Source organism: Oncorhynchus mykiss, chromosome 9, assembly GCF_057628025.1.
Source record: "Oncorhynchus mykiss isolate SJ-2025 chromosome 9, ASM5762802v1, whole genome shotgun sequence".
Taxonomy (NCBI): Eukaryota; Metazoa; Chordata; class Actinopteri; order Salmoniformes; family Salmonidae; genus Oncorhynchus; species Oncorhynchus mykiss.
Genome location: NC_143030.1, coordinates 6,394,675 through 6,421,629, shown reverse-complemented (window position 1 = coordinate 6,421,629; position 26,955 = coordinate 6,394,675). Strand labels below are relative to the sequence as shown.

General features: G+C 43.0%; 1 protein-coding gene across 1 annotated transcript; it reads left to right on the top strand.

Annotated features, from left to right (window-relative positions):
- The first annotated feature begins 217 nt into the window (after window positions 1-217).
- LOC110531331 (protein phosphatase methylesterase 1) lies at window positions 218-26,955 on the top strand. Its single transcript, XM_036987072.2, has 13 exons — window positions 218-576; window positions 2,109-2,277; window positions 4,802-4,859; window positions 5,033-5,084; window positions 6,015-6,169; window positions 6,817-6,907; window positions 7,966-8,031; window positions 12,661-12,814; window positions 18,647-18,764; window positions 21,056-21,100; window positions 22,797-22,861; window positions 22,941-23,011; window positions 23,809-26,955. The coding sequence occupies exons 1-13, from the start codon at window positions 356-358 to the stop codon at window positions 23,831-23,833; spliced, it is 1,290 nt and encodes a 429-aa protein (XP_036842967.1). The 5' UTR covers window positions 218-355; the 3' UTR covers window positions 23,834-26,955.

Below are 26,955 nucleotides of genomic sequence, written 5' to 3'. Positions count from 1 at the left end.
CCCAGCACATCATACCGTCTCACACAGCCTTCTCTGGAGGTACACCATTGGTCAGCAGTCACCTAGGTCACACACTCCCCAGGGCCCTTAACCAATAGGACGTTCTATCCCAGATGCTACCTGTCCTCACCATCTGTCTAAGACTGTATCCCAAATGGTAGCATATTCCCTACATAGTGCACTTCTTCCTTATATAATGCGCTGCTTGACCCGATAACTCTGGTCAAAAGTAGTGCACTATGTAGGGAATAGGGTGCTATTTGGGACGAATCCCACGCATTGTCCTGTCAGGTACTTGTAGTGTACTTGGTGGGTACTTAGGCTTCGTGCCACACTGTTAGATGTCATTTGGTCGATGGCAGAGGTACGCAGTGAGGTGGAGACCAGTTCTCTAGGTTTAGGAGCCCCACAGTCGGCAGATTACCCTCAGCTACCACACCCTGCTGCAGACCCTACGCTGCCTGTAGCAGAGCCCCTGAAGGTACCGGAGGACCCCCAGCCAGAGACACAGGCTGAGCCTGACACCTGTCCACTGCCACCCAGGAGGATGTGGGAGGACAGCTTCGACACAGAGAAGTGAGTTATATTCTAGAAGGGGTTCTGTCTGCGTTCTATCCAGTGTTCTGTGTTCTAAAGTGTTTCCTGTTTCCTGAGCGTTCTGTCAAAATGTTATAGTCTAGTGTGTTTTGTGTTCTAGAGTGTTCAGCTGTTTTAATCTTGAGTGTTCTGTCTCTGTTCTAGTCTAGTGTTCTGTGTTCTAGAGGGTTCTGTCTATATTATAGTCTAGTGTTCTGTGTTCTAGAAGGTTCTGTCTATATTATAGTCTAGTGTTCTGTGTTCTAGAGGGTTCTGTCTATATTATAGTCTAGTGTTCTGTGTTCTAGAGGGTTCTGTCTATATTATAGTCTAGTGTTCTGTGTTCTAGAGGGTTCTGTCTATATTGTAGTCTAGTGTTCTGTGTTCTAGAGGGTTCTGTCTATATTAAAGTCTAGTGTTCTGTGTTCTAGAGGGTTCTGTCTGTGTACTAGTCTAGTGTTCTGTGTTCTAGAGGGTTCTGTCGGTGTAATAGTCTAATGTTTTGTGTTTCAGACTAAGTGTTCCGTCTGTGTTCTAATGTTCTGTGTTCTCGAGAGTTCTGTCTGTGTTGTAGTCTAGTGTGCTAATCTAGAGTGTTCTGTCTGTGTTGTAGTCTAGTGTGCTAATCTAGAGGGTTCTGTCTGCTTTCTAGAATGGGATAGAATCATCGGCAGGAAGCTGATAACTAATGTAGTTCACCGTCTTTAAAATGGGTTGTTGTGAGAGTTATCAATCATATCAGATCCACATTTCACAGACAGGCTACACTCACACACACACACACACACACACACACACACACACACACACACACACACACACACACACAGGCAATGTGTTACTATTAGCTTTTTAATTTAGCTCATTTTGAACTCCGCATTGTTGGAAAGTCTACCCCTGTTGTATTTGGCGCATGTGACAAATAAAATTAGATTTTACACCACCCCCCCCCCCCACCACCACCACCACACACTCACACACACACTACACCCTCCCCCCCCCCCGCCACACACACACACGTTACACCCCCCCCCCACTGCCACACACACACACGTTACACCCCCCCCCCACTGCCACACACGCACACGTTACACCCCCCCCCCCCACCACACACTCACACTACACCCCCCCCCCCCCACCACCACACACTCACACTACACCCCCCCCCACACACTCCCCACACACACACACGTTACACCCCCCCACACACTCCCCACACACACACACACACGTTACAACCCCCCCCCCCCACTGCCACACACACACACGTTACACCCCCCCCCACTGCCACACACGCACACGTTACACCCCCCCCCCCCCCCACTGCCACACACACACACTTTACACCCCCCCCCCACTGCCACACACACACACGTTACACCCCCCCCCCCACTGCCACACACGCACACGTTACACCCCCCCCCCACCACACACTCACACTACACCCCCCCCCCCCCCCCACCACCACACACTCACACTACATCCCCCCCCCCCCCCACACCACACTAACTCTGTGTATTCTCCTCTACCAGTTACTCAGCGGTGTCGTGGAGGCAGTATTTTGACCAGTCGGAGGACATCCCAGTAGGACCGTCAGAGACCAGAGATGTGTTCAGGGTCTACAGGAACGGGACTGATGGACCTCTACTGGTTCTGCTGCACGGAGGAGGACACTCTGCCTTGTCCTGGGCTGTTTTTACTGTGAGTCCACTATCTTTACAATTATAATCTACAGCTCGGTGAACGACGTTCACAATCCGGTTACATGTGTTCCCCTTAGTTCAGTCCTGTCTGACCCATTACTCTGAACCATTACTCTGAACCATTACTCTAAACTAAACCATTACTCGAAACTAAACCATTACTCTAAACCATTACTCTAAACCATTACTCTAAACTAAACCATTACTCGAAACTAAACCATTACTCTAAACCATTACTCTAAACCATTACTCTAAACTAAACCATTACTCTGAACCATTACTCTAAACTAAACCATTACTCGAAACTAAACCATTACTCTAAACCATTACTCTAAACTGAACCATTACTCTAAACCATTACTCTAAACCATTACTCTAAACTAAACCATTACTCTGAACCATTACTCTAAACTAAACCATTACTCGAAACTAAACCATTACTCTAAACCATTACTCTAAACTGAACCATTACTCTAAACCATTACTCTAAACCATTACTCTAAACTAAACCATTACTCTAAACTGAACCATTACTCTAAACCATTACTCTAAACCATTACTCTAAACTAAACCATTACTCTAAACCATTACTCTGGACCATTACTCTAAACCATTACTCTGAACCATTACTCTGAACCATTAGTGTAAACTAAACCATTACTCTAAACCATTACTCTAAACTAAACCATTACTCTAAACCATTACTCTAAACTAAACCATTACTCTAAACCATTACTCTAAACTGAACCATTACTCTAAACCATTACTCTAAACTAAACCATTACTCTAAACTAAACCATTACTCTGAACAATTACTCTAAACTGAACCATTACTCTAAACCATTACTCTAAACTGAACCATTACTCTAAACCGTTACTCTAAACTAAACCATTACTCTAAACCATTACTCTAAACTAAACCATTACTCTAAACCATTACTCTAAACTGAACCATTACTCTAAACCATTACTCTAAACTAAACCATTACTCTAAACTAAACCATTACTCTAATCCATTACTCTAAACCATTACTCTAAACCATTACTCTAAACTAAACTATTACTTTAAACCATTACTCTAAACTAATCCATTACTCTAAACTAAACCATTACTCTAAACCATTACTCTAAACTAAACCATTACTCTAAACCATTACTCTAAACTGAACCATTACTCTAAACCATTACTCTAAACTAAACCATTACTCTAAACCATTACTCTAAACTAAACCATTACTCTAATCCATTACTCTAAACCATTACTCTAAACCATTACTCTAAACTAAACTATTACTTTAAACTGAAACATTACTCTAAACCATTACTCTAAACCATTACTCTAAACCATTACTCTAAACTAAACCATTACTCTAATTTAAACCATTACTCTAAACTAAACCATTACTCTAAACTAAACCATTACTCTAAACCATTACTCTAAACCATTACTCTAAACTAATCCATTACTCTAAACTAAACCATTACTCTAAACTAAACCATTACTCTAAACCATTACTCTAAACCATTACTCTAAACTAAACCATTACTCTAAACCATTACTCTAAACTGAACCATTACTCTAAACCATTACTCTAAACTAAACCATTACTCTAAACCATTACTCTAAACCATTACTCTAAACTAAACCATTACTCTAATCCATTACTCTAAACTAATCCATTCCTCTAAACTAATCCATTACTCTAAACTAAACCATTACTCTAATCCATTACTCTAAACTAATCCATTACTCTAAACCATTCCTCTAAACTAATCCATTACTCTAAACTAATCCATTACTCTAAACCATTACTCTAAACTAAAACATTACTCTAAACCATTACTCTAAACTAAACCATTACTCTAAACCATTACTCTAAACCATTACTCTAAACTAAACCATTACTCTAATCCATTACTCTAAACTAATCCATTACTCTAAACCATTACTCTAAACTAATCCATTACTCTAAACTAATCCATTACTCTAAACCATTCCTCTAAACTAATCCATTACTCTAAACTAATCCATTACTCTAAACCATTACTCTAAACTAAAACATTACTCTAAACCATTACTCTAAACCATTACTCTAAACTAAACCATTACTCTAAACCATTACTCTAAACTAAAACATTACTCTAAACCATTACTCTAAACCATTACTCTAAACTAAACCATTACTCTAAACCATTACTCTAAACCATTACTCTAAACTAAACCATTACTCTAATCCATTACTCTAAACTAATCCATTACTCTAAACCATTACTCTAAACTAATCCATTACTCTAAACTAAACCATTACTCTAATCCATTACTCTAAACTAATCCATTACTCTAAACCATTACTCTAAACTAAACCATTACTCTAAAAACGTCTGTTTTCTTTTGTAAACTGTCCATACGGTCATCATCTATAAACTCTGGGCTCCTCTCCTGACCAGCATTTGAGATTTCCATTCCTGTTATAATACCCATTTTTCTTGTTTATCTGTCGCTCCGTCTCTTCGGTCTCCAGACAGCCATAGCCAGTAGGGTGACCTGCAGGGTGCTGGCCATGGACCTCAGGGGTCACGGTGAGTTCAGAGAGCAAAGGTCATCTCAGAATGCCACTCTCTTTGACTGTAGTGAACTAGTCATGACAATAAGGGTGCCATTTTGGATCCGTCCATAGTGTTTAATATAGTCACATCATAAAGACATCAAAACCCAATGTTTACAGAATGTGTTCACCTCTCCTTCTCTCCAGGTTCCACCCAGGTACGTCAGTCAGACGACCTCTCCACACAGACCATGTCCAGGTAAGAAGATACACACCTGTAAAACATGAGGAAATAACTTCCTGTCCCTCTACCTCTCACCTGTACATCACCTTTCCCTCTACCTCTCACCTGTCCCTCTACCTCTCACCTGTACATCACCTTTCCCTCTACCTCTCACCTGTCTCTCTACCTCTCACCTGTCCCTCTACCTTTCACCTGTCCCTCTACCTCTTACCTGTCCCTCTACCTCTCACCTGTCCCTCTACCTCTCACCTGTACCTCTTACCTGTCCCTCTACCTCTCCTGTCCCTCTACCTCTCACCTGTCCCTCTACCTCTCACCTGTACCCCACCTGTCCCTCTACCTCTCACCTGTCCCTCTACCTCTCACCTGTCCCTCTACCTCTCGCTTGTCCCTCTACCTTTCACCTGTCCCTCTACCTTTTCACCTGTCCCTCTACCTCTTACCTGTCCCTCTACCTCTCACCTGTACCCCACCTGTCCCTCTACCTCTCACCTGTCCCTCTACCTCTCACCTGTCCCTCTACCTCTCGCCTGTCCCTCTACCTCTCACCTGTCCCTCTACCTCTCACCTGTCCCTCTACCTCTCACCTGTACCCACCTGTCCCTCTACCTCTCACCTGTCCCTCTACCTCTCACCTGTCCCTCTACCTCTCACCTGTCCCTATACCTCCCACCTGTTCCTCTACCTCTCACCTGTCCCTCTACCTCTCACTTTTACCCCACCTGTCCCTCTACCTCTCACCTGTCCCTCTACCTCTCACCTGTCCTTCTACCTCTCACCTGTCCCTCTACCTCCCACCTGTCCCTCTATCTCTCACCTGTACAACACCTGTCCCTCTATCTCTCACCTGCACAGCACCTGTCCCTTTATTTCTAACCTGTACAGCACCTGTCCCTCTACCTCTCACCTGTACATCACCTGTCCCTCTTGTCCCGCCACTCCTAGGGATGTGGCCAATGTGGTGCGAGCGTGCTACGGAGAGGCCCCTCCCCCCATCGTCCTGGTTGGTCACAGTATGGGCGGGGCCATCGCTGTCCACACCGCCTCCAGCATGCTCCTCCCCACTACTGTAGGATTGGTGGTGATAGACGTGGTGGAAGGTAGGGCCCAGTCCATACCGTTAGCAGCAGGCCCCTCCCCACTACTGTAGGACTGGTGGTGATAGACGTGGTGGAAGGTAGGGCCCAGTCCATACCGTTAGCAGCAGGCTCCTCCCCACTACTGTAGGATTGGTGGTGATAGACGTGGTGGAAGGTAGGGCCCAGTCCATACCGTTTGCAGCAGGCTCCTCCCCACTACACTTCAAAATCTTTGTGGGATCTGTGTAATCTGAGGGAAATATGTGTCTCTAATATGATCATGCATTTGGCAGGTTAGGAAGTGCAGCTCAGTTTCCATCTCATTTTGTGGGCAGTGTACACATAGCTTGTCTTCTCTTGAGAGCCAGATCTGCCTACGGTGGCCTCTCTTAATAGCAAGGCTATGCTCATTGAGACTGTACATAGTCAAAGCTTTCCATAAGTTTGGGTCAGTCACAGTGGTCAGGTATTCTGCTGCTGTGTACTCTCTTTTTAGGGCCAAGTAGCATCTACTTGGCCCTAAAAAGAGGCCAAGTAGCATCTTAGTTTGCTCTGTTTGTTTGTAAATTCTTTCCAATGTGTCAAGTAAATGATCTTTTTGTTTTCTCATGATTTGGTCTAATTGTGTTGCTGTCCTGGGGCTCTATGGGGTCTCTCTCTCTCTCTAGGCAGTGCCATGGAGATGCTACACAGCATGCAGAACTTCCTGAAAGGACGACCCAGGTCTTTTGAGTCTATTGCCCATGCCATAGAGTGGAGGTGAGGAGCGTTCAGCAACACACCACTCCTTATGTGTTAGGTAGTGTTTCATAGACAGTCTATAGAAATATCATGCATTGTTGTTATTATTATTATTAGCGGTCTGTTCCATAGAGTGCTATGCTATGCTACGTTTCAGTGTTTCACAGTGCTGGTAGTGCTGTTCCATAGAGTGCTATGCTATGCTATGCTACGTTTCAGTGTTTCAAAGTGTTGGTAGTGCTGTTCCATATAGTGCTATGCTATGCTATGCTACGTTTCAGTGTTTCACAGTGTTGGTAGTGCTGTTCCATAGAGTGCTATGCTATGCTATGCTACGTTTCAGTGTTTCACAGTGTTGGTAGTGCTGTTCCATATAGTGCTATGCTATGCTATGCTACGTTTCAGTGTTTCACAGTGTTGGTAGTGCTGTTCCATAGAGTGCTATGCTATGCTATGCTATGCTACGTTTCAGTGTTTCACAGTGTTGGTAGTGCTGTTCCATAGAGTGCTATGCTATGCTATGCTACGTTTCAGTGTTTCACAGTGTTGGTAGTGCTGTTCCATAGAGTGCTATGCTATGCTATGTTTCAGTGTTTCACAGTGTTGGTAGTGCTGTTCCATAGAGTGCTATGCTATGCTATGCTACGTTTCAGTGTTTCAAAGTGTTGGTAGTGCTGTTCCATATAGTGCTATGCTATGCTATGCTACGTTTTAGTGTTTCACAGTGTTGGTAGTGCTGTTCCATAGAGTGCTATGCTATGCTATGTTTCAGTGTTTCACAGTGTTGGTAGTGCTGTTCCATAGAGTGCTATGCTATGCTATGCTACGTTTCAGTGTTTCACAGTGTTGGTAGTGCTGTTCCATAGAGTGCTATGCTATGCTACGTTTCAGTGTTTCACAGTGTTGGTAGTGCTCTTTGTCAACTGTCCCTGTTCTCTCTCTCTGTGTGTGTGTGTGTGTGTGTGTTTCTGTGTGTGTGTGTGGGTGTGTTTCTGTGTGTGTGTGTGTGTTTCTGTGTGTGTGTGTGTGTGTGTGTGTGTGTGTGTGTGTGTGTGCGCTCATGCTCTCTCCTTCAGTGTTAAGAGCGGTCAGATCAGGAACCGGGAATCAGCACGAGTATCCATGGTGGGACAGATCAAGAGGTAAACCATGCTAATCCTACTCTACTGGAACCAGAGGGGAATACTGGGGAATATTATGAAATAACTTTACAGAATCTGATAGACCCCGAACACATATCTTAATTGATCTATCTTTCCTAACGAACCAGAAAATCTGTTTATCAATGTTAGCTGGCTAATTTATTGATACCGCTTTGAAGTAAACCCTTCTCGTCGTTGCTGGTTGTATATATATATATACAGCGGGGCAAAAAAAAGTATTTAGTTAGCCACCAATTGTGCAAGTTCTCCCACTTAAAAAGATGAGAGAGGCCTGTAATTTTCATCATAGGTACATTTCAACGATGACAGGCAAAATTAGAAAAAAAATCCTGAAAATCACATTGTAGGATTTTTAACGAATTTATTTGCAAATGATGGTGGAAAATCCTGGACATCCCTAAAAACATAACTTCTACCCTATATATATATATATATATACTGTATATTATAGTATACGAAATAACATATTCAATGTAAACTCAGTTAGTCCTATCCTGGACATCCCTAAAACACTTCTACCCTCGACTCTGGACTTTTCCCACATTTTGTTACGTTACAGCCTTATTCTAAAATGGATTAAATTACTTTTCCCCCTCATCAATCTACACACAATATCCCATAATGACAAAGCGAAAACAGGTTTCATAATTTTTGGGGGGAGCAAATGTGTTAAAAATAAGAAACAGAAATACCTTATTTACATAAGTCTTCAGACCATTTGCTATTAGAATTTTGAAATTGAGCTCAGGTGCATCCTGTTTCCATTGATCATCCTTGAGATGTTTCTACAACTTGATTGGAGTCCACCTGTGGTAAAATCAATTGATTGGACATGATTTGGAAAGGCAAACACCTGTCTATATAAAGTCCCACAGTTGACAGTGCATGTCAGAGCAAAAACCAAGCCATGAGGTCGAAGGAATTATCCGTAGAGCTCCGAGAGAGGACTGTGATGAGGCACAGATCTGGGGAAGGGTACCAAAACATTTCTGCAGAATTGAAGGTCCCTAAGAACACAGTGGCCTCCATCAGTCTTCAATGGAAGAAGTTTGGAACAACCAAGATTCTTCATAGAGCTGGCCGACCCGGCCAAACTGAGCAATTGGGGGAGAAGGGCCTTGATCAGAGAGGTGACCAAGAACCCGATGGTCACTCTGACAGAGCTCCAGAGTTCCTCTGTGGAGATGGGAGAACCTTCCACCTCTGCAGTGCTCCACCAATCAGGCCTGTATAGTAGAGTGGCTAGACAGAAGCCACTCAGTATAAGGAACATTACAGCCTGCTTTGAGTTTGCCAAAAGGCACATAAAGGACTCTCAGGCCATCAGAAACAAGATTCTCTGGTCTGATGAACCCAAGATTGAATTCTTTGGCCTGAATGCCAAGCCTCACATCTGGAGGAAGCCTGGCACCATCCCTATAGTGAAGCATGGTGGTGGCAGTGGAGAAAGAAACACAGCAAGGTTTAGACAAACCCCAACTGTCGCAAACCGAATGCTTGCCTAGTAGCTTGAGGAAATAATGTATTTAATAACGTTTTTTACATGGGAGATGAAGTTTATAAATTGACTGGCTGGGCTGTGGGCTAGTGGATGTGCATTGATACATCTAATGCAACTGTGAACTGGAATTACCCCGGGGGGAATACAGAGATTGTAGTGCTATAACTCCCTGCTATTAACCAATCAGCATCCAGTATCCGAACACACCATTTTATAACGGTTGGTAGATTAAGCCAATGCCTACAAGTTTTTTTTATTTTTACATTTTAGCCCTTTTTCTCCCCAATTTGGTGGTATCCAATTGTTTTTTAGTAGCTACTATCTTGTCTCATCGCTACAACTCCCGTACGGGCTCGGGAGAGACAAAGGTTGAAAGTCATGCGTCCTCCGATACACAACCCAACCAAGCAGCACTGCTTCTTAACACAGCGCCATCCAACCCGGAAGCCAACCGCACCAATGTGTCGGAGGCTACACCGTGCACCTGGCAACCTTGGTTAGCGCGCACTGCGCACGGCCCGCCACAGGAGTCGCTGGTGCGCGATGAGACAAGGACATCCCTACCGGCCAAACCCTCCCTAACCCGGACGACGCTAGGCAAATTGTGCGTCGGCCCACGGACCTCCCGGTCGCGGCCGGTTACGACAGAGCCTGGGCACGAACCCAGAGTCTCTGGTGGCACAGCTGGCGCTGCATTACAGCGCTGCGCCAATGAAGGCCAAGTTTGACTATTCACGCATTTGGGCAGAAGTGTCTGGGAAGAAGATGACCCAAAACCGAACCTTAAAGATGTCCTCTGGCGATTTTGGAACTTTTACTGTTGAAAAACGATACTCAAGTATAAATACAATAAATGTTCCGCCTGCGGCTATGGAACCCTGACCTGTTCACTGTGATTATTTACTTCACCATGCTGGAACCCTGACCTGTTCACTGTGATTATTTACTTCACCCTGCTGGTTATTTATGAACATTTGAATATCTTGGCCATGTTCTGTTATATTCTCCACCCGGCACAGCCAGAAGAGGACTGGCCACCCCTCAGAGCCTAGTTCCTCTCTAGGTTTCTTCCTAGGTTTTGGCCTTTCTAGGGAGTTTTTCCTAGCCACCGTGCTTCTACACCTGCATTGCTTGATGTTTGGGGGTTTTAGGCTGGGTTTCTGTACAGCACTTTGATATATCAGCTGATGTACGAAGGGCTATATACAGTGCCTTGCGAAAGTATTCGGCCCCCTTGAACTTTGTGACCTTTTGCCACATTTCAGGCTTCAAACATAAAGATATAAAACTGTATTTTTTTGTGAAGATTCAACAACAAGTGGGACACAATCATGAAGTGGAACGACATTTATTGGATATTTCAAACTTTTTTAACAAATCAAAAACTGAAAAATTGGGCGTGCAAAATTATTCAGCCCCCTTAATAAGTTAATACTTTGTGGCGCCACCTTTTGCTGCGATTACAGCTATAAGTCGCTTGGGGTATGTCTATCAGTTTTGCACATCGAGAGACTGACATTTTTTCCCATTCCTCCTTGCAAAACAGCTCGAGCTCAGTGAGGTTGGATGGAGAGCATTTGTGAACAGCAGTTTTCAGTTCTTTCCACAGATTCTCGATTGGATTCAGGTCTGGACTTTGACTTGGCCATTCTAACACCTGGATATGTTTATTTTTGAACCATTCCATTGTAGATTTTGCTTTATGTTTTGGATCATTGTCTTGTTGGAAGACAAATCTCCGTCCCAGTCTCAGGTCTTTTGCAGACTCCATCAGGTTTTCTTCCAGAATGGTCCTGTATTTGGCTCCATCCATCTTCCTATCAATTTGAACCATCTTCCCTGTCCCTGCTGAAGAAAAGCAGGCCCAAACCATGATGCTGCCACCACCATGTTTGACAGTGGGGATGGTGTGTTCAGCTGTGTTGCTTTTACGCCAAATATAACGTTTTGCATTGTTGCCAAAAAGTTCAATTTTGGTTTCATTTGACCAGATCACCTTCTTCCACATGTTTGGTGTGTCTCCCAGGTGGCAAACTTTAAACGACACTTTTTATGGACATCTTTAAGAAATGGCTTTCTTCTTGCCACTCTTCCATAAAGGCCAGATTTGTGCAATATACGACTGATTGTTGTCCTATGGACAGAGTCTCCCACCTCAGCTGTAGATCTCTGCAGTTCATCCAGAGTGATCATGGGCCTCTTGGCTGCATCTCTGATCAGTCTTCTCCTTGTATGAGCTGAAAATTTAGAGGGACGGCCAGGTCTTGATAGATTTGCAGTGGTCTGATACTCCTTCCATTTCAATATTATTGCTTGCACAGTGCTCCTTGGGATGTTTAAAGCTTGGGAAATCTTTTTGTATCCAAATCTGGCTTTAAACTTCTTCACAACAGTATCTCGGACCTGCCTGGTGTGTTCCTTGTTCTTCATGATACTCTCTGCGCTTTTAACGGACCTCTGAGACTATCACAGTGCAGGTGCATATATACGGAGACTTGATTACACACAGGTGGATTGTATTTATCATCATTAGTCATTTAGGTCAACATTGGATCATTCAGAGATCCTCACTGAACTTCTGGAGAGAGTTTGCTGCACTGAAAGTAAAGGGGCTGAATAATTTTGCACGCCCAATTTTTCAGTGTTTGATTTGTTAAAAAAGTTAGAAATATCCAATAAATGTCGTTCCACTTCATGACTGTGTCCCACTTGTTGTTGATTCTTCACAAAAAAATACAGTTTTATATCTTTATGTTTGAAGCCTGAAATGTGGCAAAAGGTCGCAAAGTTCAAGGGGGCCGAATACTTTCGCAAGGCACTGTAAATAGATTTGATTTAAAGTAGACTAAACGGTAAAAAAAACCCCACAAAAAATAGTGTTGTTTTTTTATACACAACTGCAAACTTCACATAGGGAATCTGTGATCTGCATCATGACTTACCTGGACCACCTATTGAGATGTGTGTGTTCAGTAAATCAGGTGTTAAACAGAGACTGGAGTTCCACTTTAACCATTAAAATGTCAACTTCAATGGGGTGACATCAGAGTTGGACATCCCAAGGATCCAATTTAGACTTATCAACATTTCTCACCTGTACTCTGTAGGCATGTAGAGGTGGAGGATGTTGTTGAATCGCCTGAGCAGGCCGTCCCTGTTAGTGACGTAGTCGTCGAGGGCAACGAGGAGATCTGCGTTGACCCGAGCTACGTTAGCGACAAGCCAGACGGTACATCAGAGGTGAGCATCCCGGAACCCGAGGTAAGAAACCAACGTCATTTACTTACACTCACACACACACACTCACACTCACTCACACACACACACACACACACACACACACACACACACACACACACACAATAACTTGCTGAATAGATCCAGAAAAAAAACTATAGCTAAATGAAAACCATTTAAATGTTGACTAAAACGAGACAATATTATCTCTGTGACTAAAATATGACTGGTAGTTTTTGGAGATATTGAGATCTTATGATAAACACAATTAATATTAGCAGCGTAGATGAGCTGAGCAGTGGGAAGAACTGCACCACACCCGGCACACAGCCGACATCAGCTGGTGAGCTGCAGAGGAGCAAGTGATGTGTGGGCAGACAAGCTCTGGCTCCGCCTCCGATTATACAGATCACGCAGGCGACTCTCTTGCTTCAGCTTAGCTAACCAGTCACCACCAACCTTCTTGTTAGCTACCCTTTGACTGGTTAAGAAACACAAGCTGTTTTACGAATTTAAAACAAAAGCTGAGTTTAAGTTTAATAGTTAAACAAGTCTGTTTTCATTTCTCTTCAGTAGGCTCTAGAAAAGTAGGTGGTGTTTGAATTTACAATCTCTCTCAACCCTCCCACTTTTCCCACTACACGTGGTAACGTTACCGGTAGCCTACTGGACGTAACCGTGGTAACATTACCGGTAGCCTACTGAACGTAACCGCGGTAACATTACCGGTAGCCTACTGAACGTAACCGTGGTAACATTACCGGTAGCCTACTGAACGTAACCGTGGTAACATTACCGGTAGCCTACTGAACGTAACCGTGGTAACATTACCGGTAGTTTACTGAACGTAACCGTGGTAACATTACCGGTAGCCTTCTGAACGTAACCGTGGTAACATTGCCGGTAGTTTACTGAACGTAACCGTGGTAACATTGCCGGTAGTTTACTGAACGTAACCGTGGTAACATTACCGGTAGCCTACTGAACGTAGCCGTGGTAACATGGAACAATGATGGAGATCCAGAAAACCAAAACATGAGATACAGCGAGATGGGAGACGTAGCAGTGAGATGCAGCCTACAGTCTACTACAGTGAGATACAGCCTACAGTCTATTACAGTGAGATACTGCCTACAGTCTACTACAGTGAGATACAGCCTACAGTCTACTACAGTGAGATACAGACTACAGTCTACTACAGTGAGATGCAGCCTACAGCCTACTACAGTGAGATGCAGTCTACAGCCTACTGCAGTGAGATGCAGTCTACTACAGTGAGATGCAGCCTACAGCCTACTACAGTGAGATGCAGTCTACTACAGTGAGATGCAGTCTACTACAGTGAGATGCAGTCTACTAGAGTGAGATGCAGTCTACAGTCTACTACAGTGAGATGCAGTCTACTACAGTGAGATGCAGTCTACTACAGTGAGATGCAGCCAACTACAGTGAGATGCAGTCTACTACAGTGAGATGCAGTCTCCAGCCTACTACAGTGAGATGCAGCCTACAGCCTAGTACAGTGAGATACAGACTACAGTCTACTACAGTGAGATGCAGTCTACTACAGTGAGATGCAGCCAACTACAGTGAGATACAGTCTACTACAGTGAGATACAGCTTACTACAGTGAGATACAGCCTACCACAGTGAGATACAGCCTACTACAGTGAGATACAGTCTACTACAGTGAGATGCAGCCAACTACAGTGAGATGCAGTCTACTACAGTGAGATGCAGTCTCCAGCCTACTACAGTGAGATGCAGCCTACAGCCTAGTACAGTGAGATACAGACTACAGTCTACTACAGTGAGATGCAGTCTACTACAGTGAGATGCAGCCAACTACAGTGAGATACAGTCTACTACAGTGAGATACAGTCTACTACAGTGATATACAGTCTACTACAGTGAGATACAGTCTACTACAGTGAGATACAGCTTACTACAGTGAGATACAGCCTACCACAGTGAGATACAGCCTACTACAGTGAGATACAGTCTACTACAGTGAGATGCAGCCAACTACAGTGAGATACAGTCTACTACAGTGAGATACAGTCTACTACAGTGATATACAGTCTACTACAGTGAGATACAGTCTACTACAGTGAGATACAGCTTACTACAGTGAGATACAGCCTACCACAGTGAGATACAGCCTACTACAGTGAGATACAGTCTACTACAGTGAGATGCAGCCAACTACAGTGAGATGCAGCCTACTACAGTGAGATACAGTCTACAGTCTACTACATTGAGATGCAGCCTACAGCCTACTACAGTGAGATACAGCCTACTACAGTGAGATGCAGTCTACTACAGTGAGATACAGTCTACAGCCTACTACATTGAGATGCAGCCTACAGCCTACTACAGTGAGATGCAGTCTACTACAGTGAGATACAGTCTACTACAGTGAGATACAGCCTACTACAGTGAGATGCAGTCTACTACAGTGAGATGCAGTCTACTACAGTGAGATGCAGTCTACAGTCTACTACAGTGAGGTGTAGTCTACTACAGTAAGATGCAGTCTACTATAGTGAGATACAGTCTACTACAGTGAGATGCAGTCTACAGCCTACTACAGTGAGATGCAGTCTACTACAGTGAGATACAGTCTACAGTCTACTACAATGAGATGCAGTCTACGGTCTACTACAGTGAGATGCAGTCTACTACAGTGAGATGGAGTCTACTACAGTGAGATGGAGTCTACTACAGTGAGATACAGTCTACTACAGTGAGATACAGTCAGTCTACTACAGTGAGATACAGTCAGTCTACTACAGTGAGATGCAGTCTACGGTCTACTACAGTGAGATGCAGTCTACTACAGTGAGATGGAGTCTACTACAGTGAGATGGAGTCTACTACAGTGAGATACAGTCTACTACAGTGAGATAGTCAGTCTACTACAGTGAGATACAGTCAGTCTACTACAGTGAGATGAAGTCTACTACAGTGAGATACAGTCAGTCTACTACAGTGAGATGCAGTCTACTACAGTGAGATACAGCCTACTACAGTGAGATACAGTCTACTACAGTGAGATACAGTCTACTACATTGAGATGCAGTCTACTACAGTGAGATGCAGTCTACTACAGTGAGATACAGTCTACTACAGTGAGATACAGTCTACTACAGTGAGATTCGGTCTACAGTCTACTACAGTGAGATGCAGTCTACTACAGTGAGATACAGTCTACTACAGTGAGATACAGTCTACTACAGTGAGATTCGGTCTACAGTCTACTACAGTGAGATGCAGTCTACTACAGTGAGATACAGCCTACTACAGTGAGATACAGTCTACTACAGTGAGATACAGTCTACTACAGTGAGATGCAGTCTACTACAGTGAGATACAGTCTACTACAGTGAGATGCAGTCTACTACAGTGAGATGCAGTCTACTACAGTGAGATACAGTCTACTACAGTGAGATACAGTCTACTACAGTGAGATTCGGTCTACAGTCTACTACAGTGAGATGCAGTCTACTACAGTGAGATACAGTCTACTACAGTGAGATGCAGTTTACTACAGTGAGATAAAGTCTACTACAGTGAGATGCAGTCTACTACAGTGAGATGCAGTCTACAGTCTACTACAGTGAGATGCAGTCTACAGTCTACTACAGTGAGATGCAGTCTACAGTCTACTACAGTGAGATATAGTCTACTACAGTGAGATACAGTCTACTACAGTGATATACAGTCTACTACAGTGAGATACAGTCTACTACAGTGAGATGCAGTCTACTACAGTGAGATACAGTCTACTACAGTGAGATACAGTCTACTACAGTGATATACAGTCTACTACAGTGAGATATAGTCTACTACAGTGATATACAGTCTACTACAGTGAGATACAGTCTACTACAGTGAGATACAGCTTACTACAGTGAGATACAGCTTACCACAGTGAGATACAGCCTACTACAGTGAGATACAGTCTACTACAGTGAGATGCAGTCTACTACAGTGAGATGCAGCCAACTACAGTGAGATACAGTCTACTACAGTGAGATACAGTCTACTACAGTGATATACAGTCTACTACAGTGAGATACAGTCTACTACAGTGAGATACAGCTTACTACAGTGAGATACAGTCTACTACAGTGAGATGCAGCCAACTACAGTGAGATGCAGCCTACTACAGTGAGATACAGTCTACAGACTACTACATTGAGATGCAGCCTACAGCCTACTACAGTGAAATACAGCCTACTACAGTGAGATGCAGTCTACTACAGTGAGATACAGTCTACAGCCTACTACATTGAGATGCAGCCTACAGCCTACTACAGTGAGATGCAGTCTACTACAGTGAGATACAGTCTACTACAGTGAGATACAGCCTACTACAGTGAGATGCAGTCTACTACAGTGAGATGCAGTCTACAGTCTACTACAGTGAGGTGTAGTCTACTACAGTAAGATGCAGTCTACTATAGTGAGATACAGTCTACTACAGTGAGATGCAGTCTACAGCCTACTACAGTGAGATGCAGTCTACTACAGTGAGATACAGTCTACAGTCTACTACAATGAGATGCAGTCTACGGTCTACTACAGTGAGATGCAGTCTACTACAGTGAGATGGAGTCTACTACAGTGAGATGGAGTCTACTACAGTGAGATGGAGTCTACTACAGTGAGATACAGTCTACTACAGTGAGATATAGTCAGTCTACTACAGTGAGATACAGTCAGTCTACTACAGTGAGATGCAGTCTACGGTCTACTACAGTGAGATGCAGTCTACTACAGTGAGATGGAGTCTACTACAGTGAGATACAGTCTACTACAGTGATATACAGTCTACTACAGTGATATACAATCTACTACAGTGAGACATAGTCTACTACAGTGAGATGCAGTCTACTACAGTGAGATAGTCTACTACAGTGAGATACAGTCTACTACAGTGAGATACAGTCTACTACAGTGAGACATAGTCTACTACAGTGAGATACAGTCTACTACAGTGAGATACAGTCTACTACAGTGAGATACAGTCTACTACAGTGAGATACAGTCTACTACAGTGATGCACCCTACAGTGGTTTAACTGTCTTGTTCAGGGACAGATGTCAGACTTTTACCTTGTCAGCTCGATCCAGCAACCTTTCGGTTACTGGTCCAACACTCTAAACACTAGGCTACCTGCTGCCCCAAGAGACAGAGGGGTCTGGGACGCAAAATTGTTTGATAGCCGCAGGTCTGTACGAGAAGGCAGGGGGAGGATGCTTTGGGAATATCTTACTCTCCTACCTTCAACTCGACTCCATCTCGACTCCATCTCGACTCCGAACTACGCAGTAGTTCTCCAGCTCTCGTCAACCCGGGAAAATGGTCCATATTCATGGTAGATTCCACAGCAGCCACTGTAGAGGACTCTAGTCTCCTGGTTCATATTCATGGTAGACTCCACAGCAGCTACCGGAGAGGACTCTAGTCTCCTGGTTCATATTCATGGTAGAATCCACAGCAGCTACTGGAGAGGACTCTAGTCTCGTCGAGCAGCAGTGACGGTCCCCAGTGTTGGCATCGAAAACAGCATTCAGCTTGTAAAGTCCTCCTTGTTAAGAGTGAGACGCTCTTTTCAGTGATTTTCTCTTAAACAGTTCACCGATCCATTCTCAACACAGCGTTGAGATGTGTATACTTATTACAGGGGTCGCTGGTCTCACATTTGAGTGTGACCAGTATTTCGTTTTTTGTTGTTGTTGTTGTTGTTGTTCAGTTTACGCACTCCAGCAGTGGCAGAAGTGACCGATGCATTCGGTGTGTTCTTCTCGTTTCCTTGGTGACGGGTTTAACCCTTTGGTGTGTTGTCAGGGTGTGTACAGCTGGCGTATAGACCTGTCCAAAGCAGAGAAGTACTGGGACGGATGGTTCAGAGGGATCTCTAATCTGTTCCTGGGATGTAACCTGCCCAAACTCCTCCTGTTGGCAGGTATGTCACAATGCAGTCTAATCCGGCCTTACTTTACCCCAGATACATGACACTACATGACACTACAGTCTAATCTATCCTTACTTTACCCCAGATACATGACACTACATGACACTACAGTCTAATCCATCCTTACTTTACCCCAGATACATGACACTACAGTCTAATCCATCCTTACTTTACCCCAGATACATGACACTACAGTCTAATCTATCCTTACTTTACCCCAGATACATGACACTACATGACACTACAGTCTAATCTATCCTTACTTTACCCCAGATACAGTGCCTTGCGAAAGTATTCGGCCCCCTTGAACTTTGCGACCTTTTGCCACATTTCAGGCTTCAAACATAAAGATATAAAACTGTATTTTTTTGTGAAGAATCAACAACAAGTGGGACACAATCATGAAGTGGAACGACATTTATTGGATATTTCAAACATTTTTAACAAATCAAAAACTGAAAAATTGGGTGTGCAAAATTATTCAGCCCCTTTACTTTCAGTGCAGCAAACTCTCTCCAGAAGTTCAGTGAGGATCTCTGAATGATCCAATGTTGACCTAAATGACTAATGATGATAAATACAATCCACCTGTGTGTAATCAAGTCTCTGTATAAATGCACCTGCACTGTGATAGTCTCAGAGGTCCGTTAAAAGCGCAGAGAGCATCATGAAGAACAAGGAACACACCAGGCAGGTCCGAGATACTGTTGTGAAGAAGTTTAAAGCCGGATTTGGATACAAAAAGATTTCCCAAGCTTTAAACATCCCAAGGAGCACTGTGCAAGCGATACTATTGAAATGGAAGGTGTATCAGACCACTGCAAATCTACCAAGACCTGGCCGTCCCTCTAAACTTTCAGCTCATACAAGGAGAAGACTGATCAGAGATGCAGCCAAGAGGCCCATGATCACTCTGGATGAACTGCAGAGATCTACAGCTGAGGTGGGAGACTCTGTCCATAGGACAACAATCAGTCGTATATTGCACAAATCTGGCCTTTATGGAAGAGTGGCAAGAAGAAAGCCATTTCTTAAAGATATCCATAAAAAGTGTTGTTTAAAGTTTGCCACAAGCCCCCTGGGAGACACACCAAACATGTGGAAGAAGGTGCTCTGGTCAGATGAAACCAAAATTGAACTTTTTGGCAACAATGCAAAACGTTATGTTTGGCGTAAAAGCAACACAGCTGAACACACCATCCCCACTGTCAAACATGGTGGTGGCAGCATCATGGTTTGGGCCTGCTTTTCTTCAGCAGGGACAGGGAAGATGGTTAAAATTAATGGGTAGATGGATGGAGCCAAATACAGGACCATTCTGGAAGAAAACCTGATGGAGTCTGCAAAAGACCTGAGACTGGGACGGAGATTTGTCTTCCAACAAGACAATGATCCAAAACATAATGCAAAATCTACAATGGAATGGTTCAAAAATAAACATATCCAGGTGTTAGAATTGCCAAGTCAAAGTCCAGACCTGAATCCAATCGAGAATCTGTGGAAAGAACTGAAAACTGCTGTTCACAAATGCTCTCCATCCAACCTCACTGAGCTCGAGCTGTTTTGCAAGGAGAAATGGGAAAAAATTTCAGTCTCTCGATGTGCAAAACATATAGAGACATACCCCAAGCAACTTACAGCTGTAATCGCAGCAAAAGGTGGCGCTACAAAGTATTAACTTAAGGGGGCTGAATAATTTTGCACGCCCAATTTTTCAGTTTTTGATTTGTTAAAAAAGTTTGAAATATCCAATAAATGTCGTTCCACTTCATGATTGTGTCCCACTTGTTGTTGATTCTTCACAAAAAAATACAGTTTTATATCTTTATGTTTGAAGCCTGAAATGTGGCAAAAGGTCGCAAAGTTCAAGGGGGCCGAATACTTTCGCAAGGCACTGTACATGACACTACAGTCTAATCTATCCTTACTTTACCCCAGATACATGACACTACAGTCTAATCTATCCTTACTTTACCCCAGATACATGACACTACAGTCTAATCCATCCTTACTTTACCCCAGGTAACCTGGGTAACCTACTGGGTGTGTCCTAATCCAAAGGTATTAGTATCTGTATCTCTCGTTTGTTGTCCATTTTGGCCGCACCTTGGCCATACGTCACAGAGCTGTAATCTTGAAACGATAGTGCAACATCTGATTTCCCCAGAGAGTCAGACGAACTGTTGGATATTATTTATATGTGTGTGTGTGTGTGTGTGTGGGGGGGGGGGTTCCCTTTAAAAGAAACCTGTGAGGTAAAATAATGATGTGTTTGTCTCCAGGTGTAGATCGTCTGGACAGGGACCTGACTATAGGCCAAATGCAAGGTAGGTCGGAACAGCATTAAACAGACTGTAGAGCAACACAGTGTACAACCAAACTACTGTGTGTGTGTGTGTGTGTGTGTGTGTGTGTGTGTGTGTGTGTGTGTGTGTGTGTGTGTGTGTGTGTGTGTGTGTGTGTGTGTGTGTGTGTGTGTGTGTAAACTATACTTGAAGACCAGAAGTCCCCACAATTAGTATATGAACAGAAATTTGACCAACTGGGGACATTTTGTTGGTCCCCATGAGGTCAAATACTATTTATATTTCTAAGGGGTTTAGGTTTAGGGTTAGAATTAGGGTTAGGAACTAGGGTTGGGTTTAGGGTTAGGATCTAGGGTTAGAATTAGGGTTAGGAGCTAGGGTTAGAATTAGGGTTAGGATCTAGGGTTAGAATTAGGGTTAGGAGCTAGGGTTGGGTTTAGGGTTAGGATCTAGGGTTAGAATTAGGGTTAGGAGCTAGGGTTGGGTTTAGGGTTAGGAGCTAGGGTTGGGTTTAGGGTTAGGATCTAGGTTTAGAATTAGGGTTAGGAGCTAGGGTTGGGTTTAGGGTTAGGAGCTAGGGTTAGAATTAGGGTTAGGAGCTAGGGTTAGTTTTAGGGTTAAGAGCTAGGGTTAGTTTTAGGGTTAAGAGCTAGGGTTTGTTTTAGGGTTAGGAGCTAGTGTTGGGTTTAGGGATAGGAGCTAGGGTTGGGTTTAGAAGCTAGGGTTGGGTTTAGGGTTAGGAGCTAGGGTTAGGTTTAGGGTTAGGAGCTAGGGTTATAGGTTTAGGGTTAGGAGCTAGGGTTATTGGTTTAGGGTTAGGAGCTAGGGTTATAGGTTTAGGGTTAGGAGCTAGGGTTATATGTTTAGGGTTAGGAGCTAGGGTTATAGGTTTAGGGTTAGGAGCTAGGGTTTTAGGTTTAGGGTTAGGAGCTAGGGTTATAGGTTTAGGGTTAGGAGCTAGGGTTATAGGTTTAGGGTTAGGAGCTAGGGTTATAGGTTTAGGGTTAGGAGCTAGGGTTATAGGTTTAGGGTTAGGAGCTAGGGTTATAGGTTTAGGGTTAGTTTTAGGGTTAGGAGCTAGGGTTAGGTTTAGGGTTTGTTTTAGGGTTAGGGTTAGGGTTAGGAGCTAGGGTTAGGAGCTAGGGTTATAGGTTTAGGGTTAGGAGCTAGGGTTATAGGTTTAGGGTTAGGAGCTAGGGTTATAGGTTTAGGGTTAGGAGCTAGGGTTATAGGTTTAGGGTTAGGAGCTAGGGTTATAGGTTTAGGGTTAGGAGCTAGGGTTATAGGTTTAGGGTTAGGAGCTAGGGTTATAGGTTTAGGGTTAGGAGCTAGGGTTATAGGTTTAGGGTTAGGAGCTAGGGTTATAGGTTTAGGGTTAGGAGCTAGGGTTATAGGTTTAGGGTTAGGAGCTAGGGTTATAGGTTTAGGGTTAGGAGCTAGGGTTATAGGTTTAGGGTTAGGAGCTAGGGTTATAGGTTTAGGGTTAGGAGCTAGGGTTATAGGTTTAGGGATAGGGAAAATAGTATTTTGAAAGGGACTGAATTGTGTTAGCTGTACAAGGTTAGCTATACAAGACTGTGTGATAGATAGATCTAGTGTGCATGTGTGTGTGTGTCTGTGTGTGTGTCTGAGAAAGAGAGTGGAGTGTGTGCGAGATTGACACACACACACACACTGTTCTCTGACTGAAGACCACCTGTTATATTATTCTCCTCAGGCAAATTCATGATGCAGGTGCTGCCCCCTAGTGGCCATGCAGTGCACGAGGACACACCAGACAAAGTAAGACACACACACACGCACGCACGCACACACACACACACACACACACACACTAACATGCATGTTGTCTGTTGTGCAGGTTGCAGATGCTCTGGCCAGCTTTCTGTTCAGACACAAGTTTGCTGAGGCCAGCAGAGGTCAGCGCACGAGGTGAGACATGCTAACAAGCTAACTGACCCTGAACCTATAGTGAATCTATAGAAACATGCTAACTGACCCTGAACCTATAGTGAATCTATAGAAACATGCTAACTGACTCTGATCCCATAGTGAATCTATAGAAACGTGCTAACTGACCCTGATCCTATGGAAATATACTAACTGACCCTGATCCTATAGTGAATCTATATAAATATGCTAACATGCTAACTGTCCCTGAACCTACAGAAACCTGCTAACTGACCCTGAGCCTATAGTGAATCTATAGAAACATGCTAACATGCTAACTGACCCTGAACCTATAGTGAATCTATAGAAACATGCTAACATGCTAACTGACCCTCAACCTATAGTGAATCTATAGAAACATGCTAACATGCTAACTGACCCTGAACCTATAGTGAATCTATAGAAACATGCTAACATGCTAACTGACCCTGAACCTATAGTGAAGCTATAGAAACATGCTAACATGCTAACTGACCCTGAACCTATAGTGAAGCTATAGAAACATGCTAACATGCTAACTGACCCTGAACCTATAGTGAAGCTATAGAAACATGCTAACATGCTAACTGACCCTGAACCTATAGTGAAGCTATAGAAACATGCTAACCTGCTAACTGACCCTGAACCCACAGAAACATGCTAACTGACCCTGAACTTATAGTGAATCTAAAGAAAACATGCTAACTGACCCTGAACCTATTGTAAACCTATAGAAACATGCTAACTGACCCTGAACCTATTGTAAACCTAGAGAAACATGCTAACTCACTCTCTTTCAGCTCCTCCTACCCTTTCACGCGGTGAAGTCAGCGGGCCAACAGAGAACATCCCGTCTTTCTGTGTCCTGAACAACAAATATTTAAATCATTTTCATATTTTACTTTCCAAAAGTTTATGATGTTTTAGTATTCACTTCGGTTACATCATTTTAGCTTCTTAGTCACTTAGAATTCTATATTTTACAGTCGTAGTGTAGTTCAGTAAACATCTGTGTTTTTAAGATACAAGCCCCAGTAGTATGGGCAGCGGGATGGTGTTATGTATGTAGTAAAATGTGTCTAGTTGGACTGTGACTCAAACATGTGTTGGGTAAACAGTTCTCATGGGAGAGGAATGTAACGATCACTAACACACACACACACACACACACACACACACACACACAGACACACACACACACAGGAAAGTAGGCATACACACACACACACACAGGAAAGTAGGCATGCACACACACACACACAGGAAAGTAGGCATACACACACACACACACACACACACACACTAAGGAAAGTAGGCATGCACACACATACACACTAAGGAAAGTAGGCATGCACACACACACACACACACACTAAGGAAAGCAGGCACGCACACAAACACACACTAAGGAAAGTAGACATGCACACACACACTAAGGAAAGCAGGCCTGCACACACACACACACAGGAAAGTAGGCATACACACACACACAGGAAAGTAGGCATATACACACACACAGGAAAGTAGGCATACACACACAGACACACACAGGAAAGTAGGCACACACACACACACAGGAAAGTAGGCATGCACATACAGTAATATGATACAGGAGGGGAGTGATGATATTTTCATAAAAGCTACATTTCTTGTTGTGTGAAGGAAGCCATGTTTAAAAAGGACGCTAGAAAGACAACAATAACATGTAGTAGCAGGAAAACGGACTAGTTTCTGATAAACATGGTCCTGAATGTGGACTAGTTTCTGATAAACATAGTCCTGGATGTGGACTAGTTTCTGATAAACATAGTCCTGGATGTGGACTAGTTTCTGATAAACATAGTCCTGGATGTGGACTAGTTTATGATAAACATAGTCCTGAATGTGGACTAGTTTCTGATAAACATAGTCCTGGATGTGGACTAGTTTCTGATAAACATAGTCCTGGACTGTGGACTAGTTTCTGATAAACATAGTCCTGAACGTGGACTAGTTTATGATAAACATAGTCCTGGATGTGGACTAGTTTCTGATAAACATAGTCCTGGATGTGGACTAGTTTATGATAAACAGAGTCCTGGATGTGGACTAGTTTCTGATAAACATGGTCCTGAATGTGGACTAGTTTCTGATAAACATAGTCCTGGATGTGGACTAGTTTCTGATAAACATAGTCCTGAATGTGGACTAGTTTATGATAAACAGAGTCCTGGATGTGGACTAGTTTCTGATAAACATGGTCCTGAATGTGGACTAGTTTCTGATAAACATAGTCCTGGATGTGGACTAGTTTCTGATAAACATAGTCCTGGATGTGGACTAGTTTCTGATAAACATAGTCCTGGATGTGGACTAGTTTATGATAAACAGAGTCCTGGATGTGGACTAGTTTCTGATAAACATAGTCCTGGATGTGGACTAGTTTATGATAAACAGAGTCCTGGATGTGGACTAGTTTCTGATAAACATAGTCCTGAATGTGGACTAGTTTATGATAAACAGAGTCCTGGATGTGGACTAGTTTCTGATAAACATAGTCCTGGACTGTGGACTAGTTTCTGATAAACATAGTCCTGGACTGTGGACTAGTTTCTGATAAACATAGTCCTGAATGTGGACTAGTTTCTGATAAACATAGTCCTGAATGTGGACTAGTTTCTGATAAACATAGTCCTGAATGTGGACTAGTTTCTGATAAACATAGTCCTGGAATATGGACTAGTTTCTGATAAACATAGTCCTGAATGTGGACTAGTTTCTGATAAACATAGTCCTGGATGTGGACTAGTTTCTGATAAACATAGTCCTGAATGTGGACTAGTGTCTGATAAACATAGTCCTGGATGTGGACTAGTTTCTGATAAACATAGTCCTGAATGTGGACTAGTTTCTGATAAACATAGTCCTGAATGTGGACTAGTTTCTGATAAACATAGTCCTGGAATGTGGACTAGTTTCTGATAAACATAGTCCTGAATGTGGACTAGTTTCTGATAAACATAGTCCTGAATGTGGACTAGTTTCTGATAAACATAGTCCTGAATGTGGACTAGTTTCTGATAAACATAGTCCTGGAATGTGGACTAGTTTCTGATAAACATAGTCCTGAATGTGGACTAGTTTCTGATAAACATAGTCCTGAATGTGGACTAGTTTCTGATAAACATAGTCCTGAATGTGGACTAGTTTCTGATAAACATAGTCCTGAATGTGGACTAGTTTCTGATAAACATAGTCCTGAATGTGGACTAGTTTCTGATAAACATAGTCCTGGAATGTGGACTAGTTTCTGATAAACACAGTCCTGAATGTGGACTAGTTTCTGATAAACATAGTCCTGGACTGTGGACTAGTTTCTGATAAACATAGTCCTGAATGTGGACTAGTTTCTGATAAACATAGTCCTGAATGTGGACTAGTTTCTGATAAACATAGTCCTGGACGTGGACTAGTTTCTGATAAACATAGTCCTGAATGTGGACTGAATCTGTTTTGGAAACCAGTGTGTTGTAAATAGACACCAGGCTCATATAGTTTGTACTGTCCTTCCATGTTATTCTGTCATGTAATGTCTCTCAAGGGTTTATTCATGATAATCTGTAATGTCTCTCTTAAGGGTTTATTCATGTTAATCTGTAATGTCTCCCTAAGGGTTTATTCATGATAATCTGTAATGTCTCTCTAAGGGTTTATTCATGTTAATCTGTAATGTCTCTCTAAGGGTTTATTCATGATAATCTGTTAATCTGTAATGTCTCTAAGGGTTTATTCATGATAATCTGTAATGTCTCCCTAAGGGTTTTATTCATGATAATCTGTAATGTCTCCCTAAGGGTTTTATTCATGATAATCTGTAATGTCTCTCTAAGTGTTTTATTCATGATAATCTGTAATGTCTCCCTAAGGGTTTATTCATGATAATCTGTTAATCTGTAATGTCTCTAAGG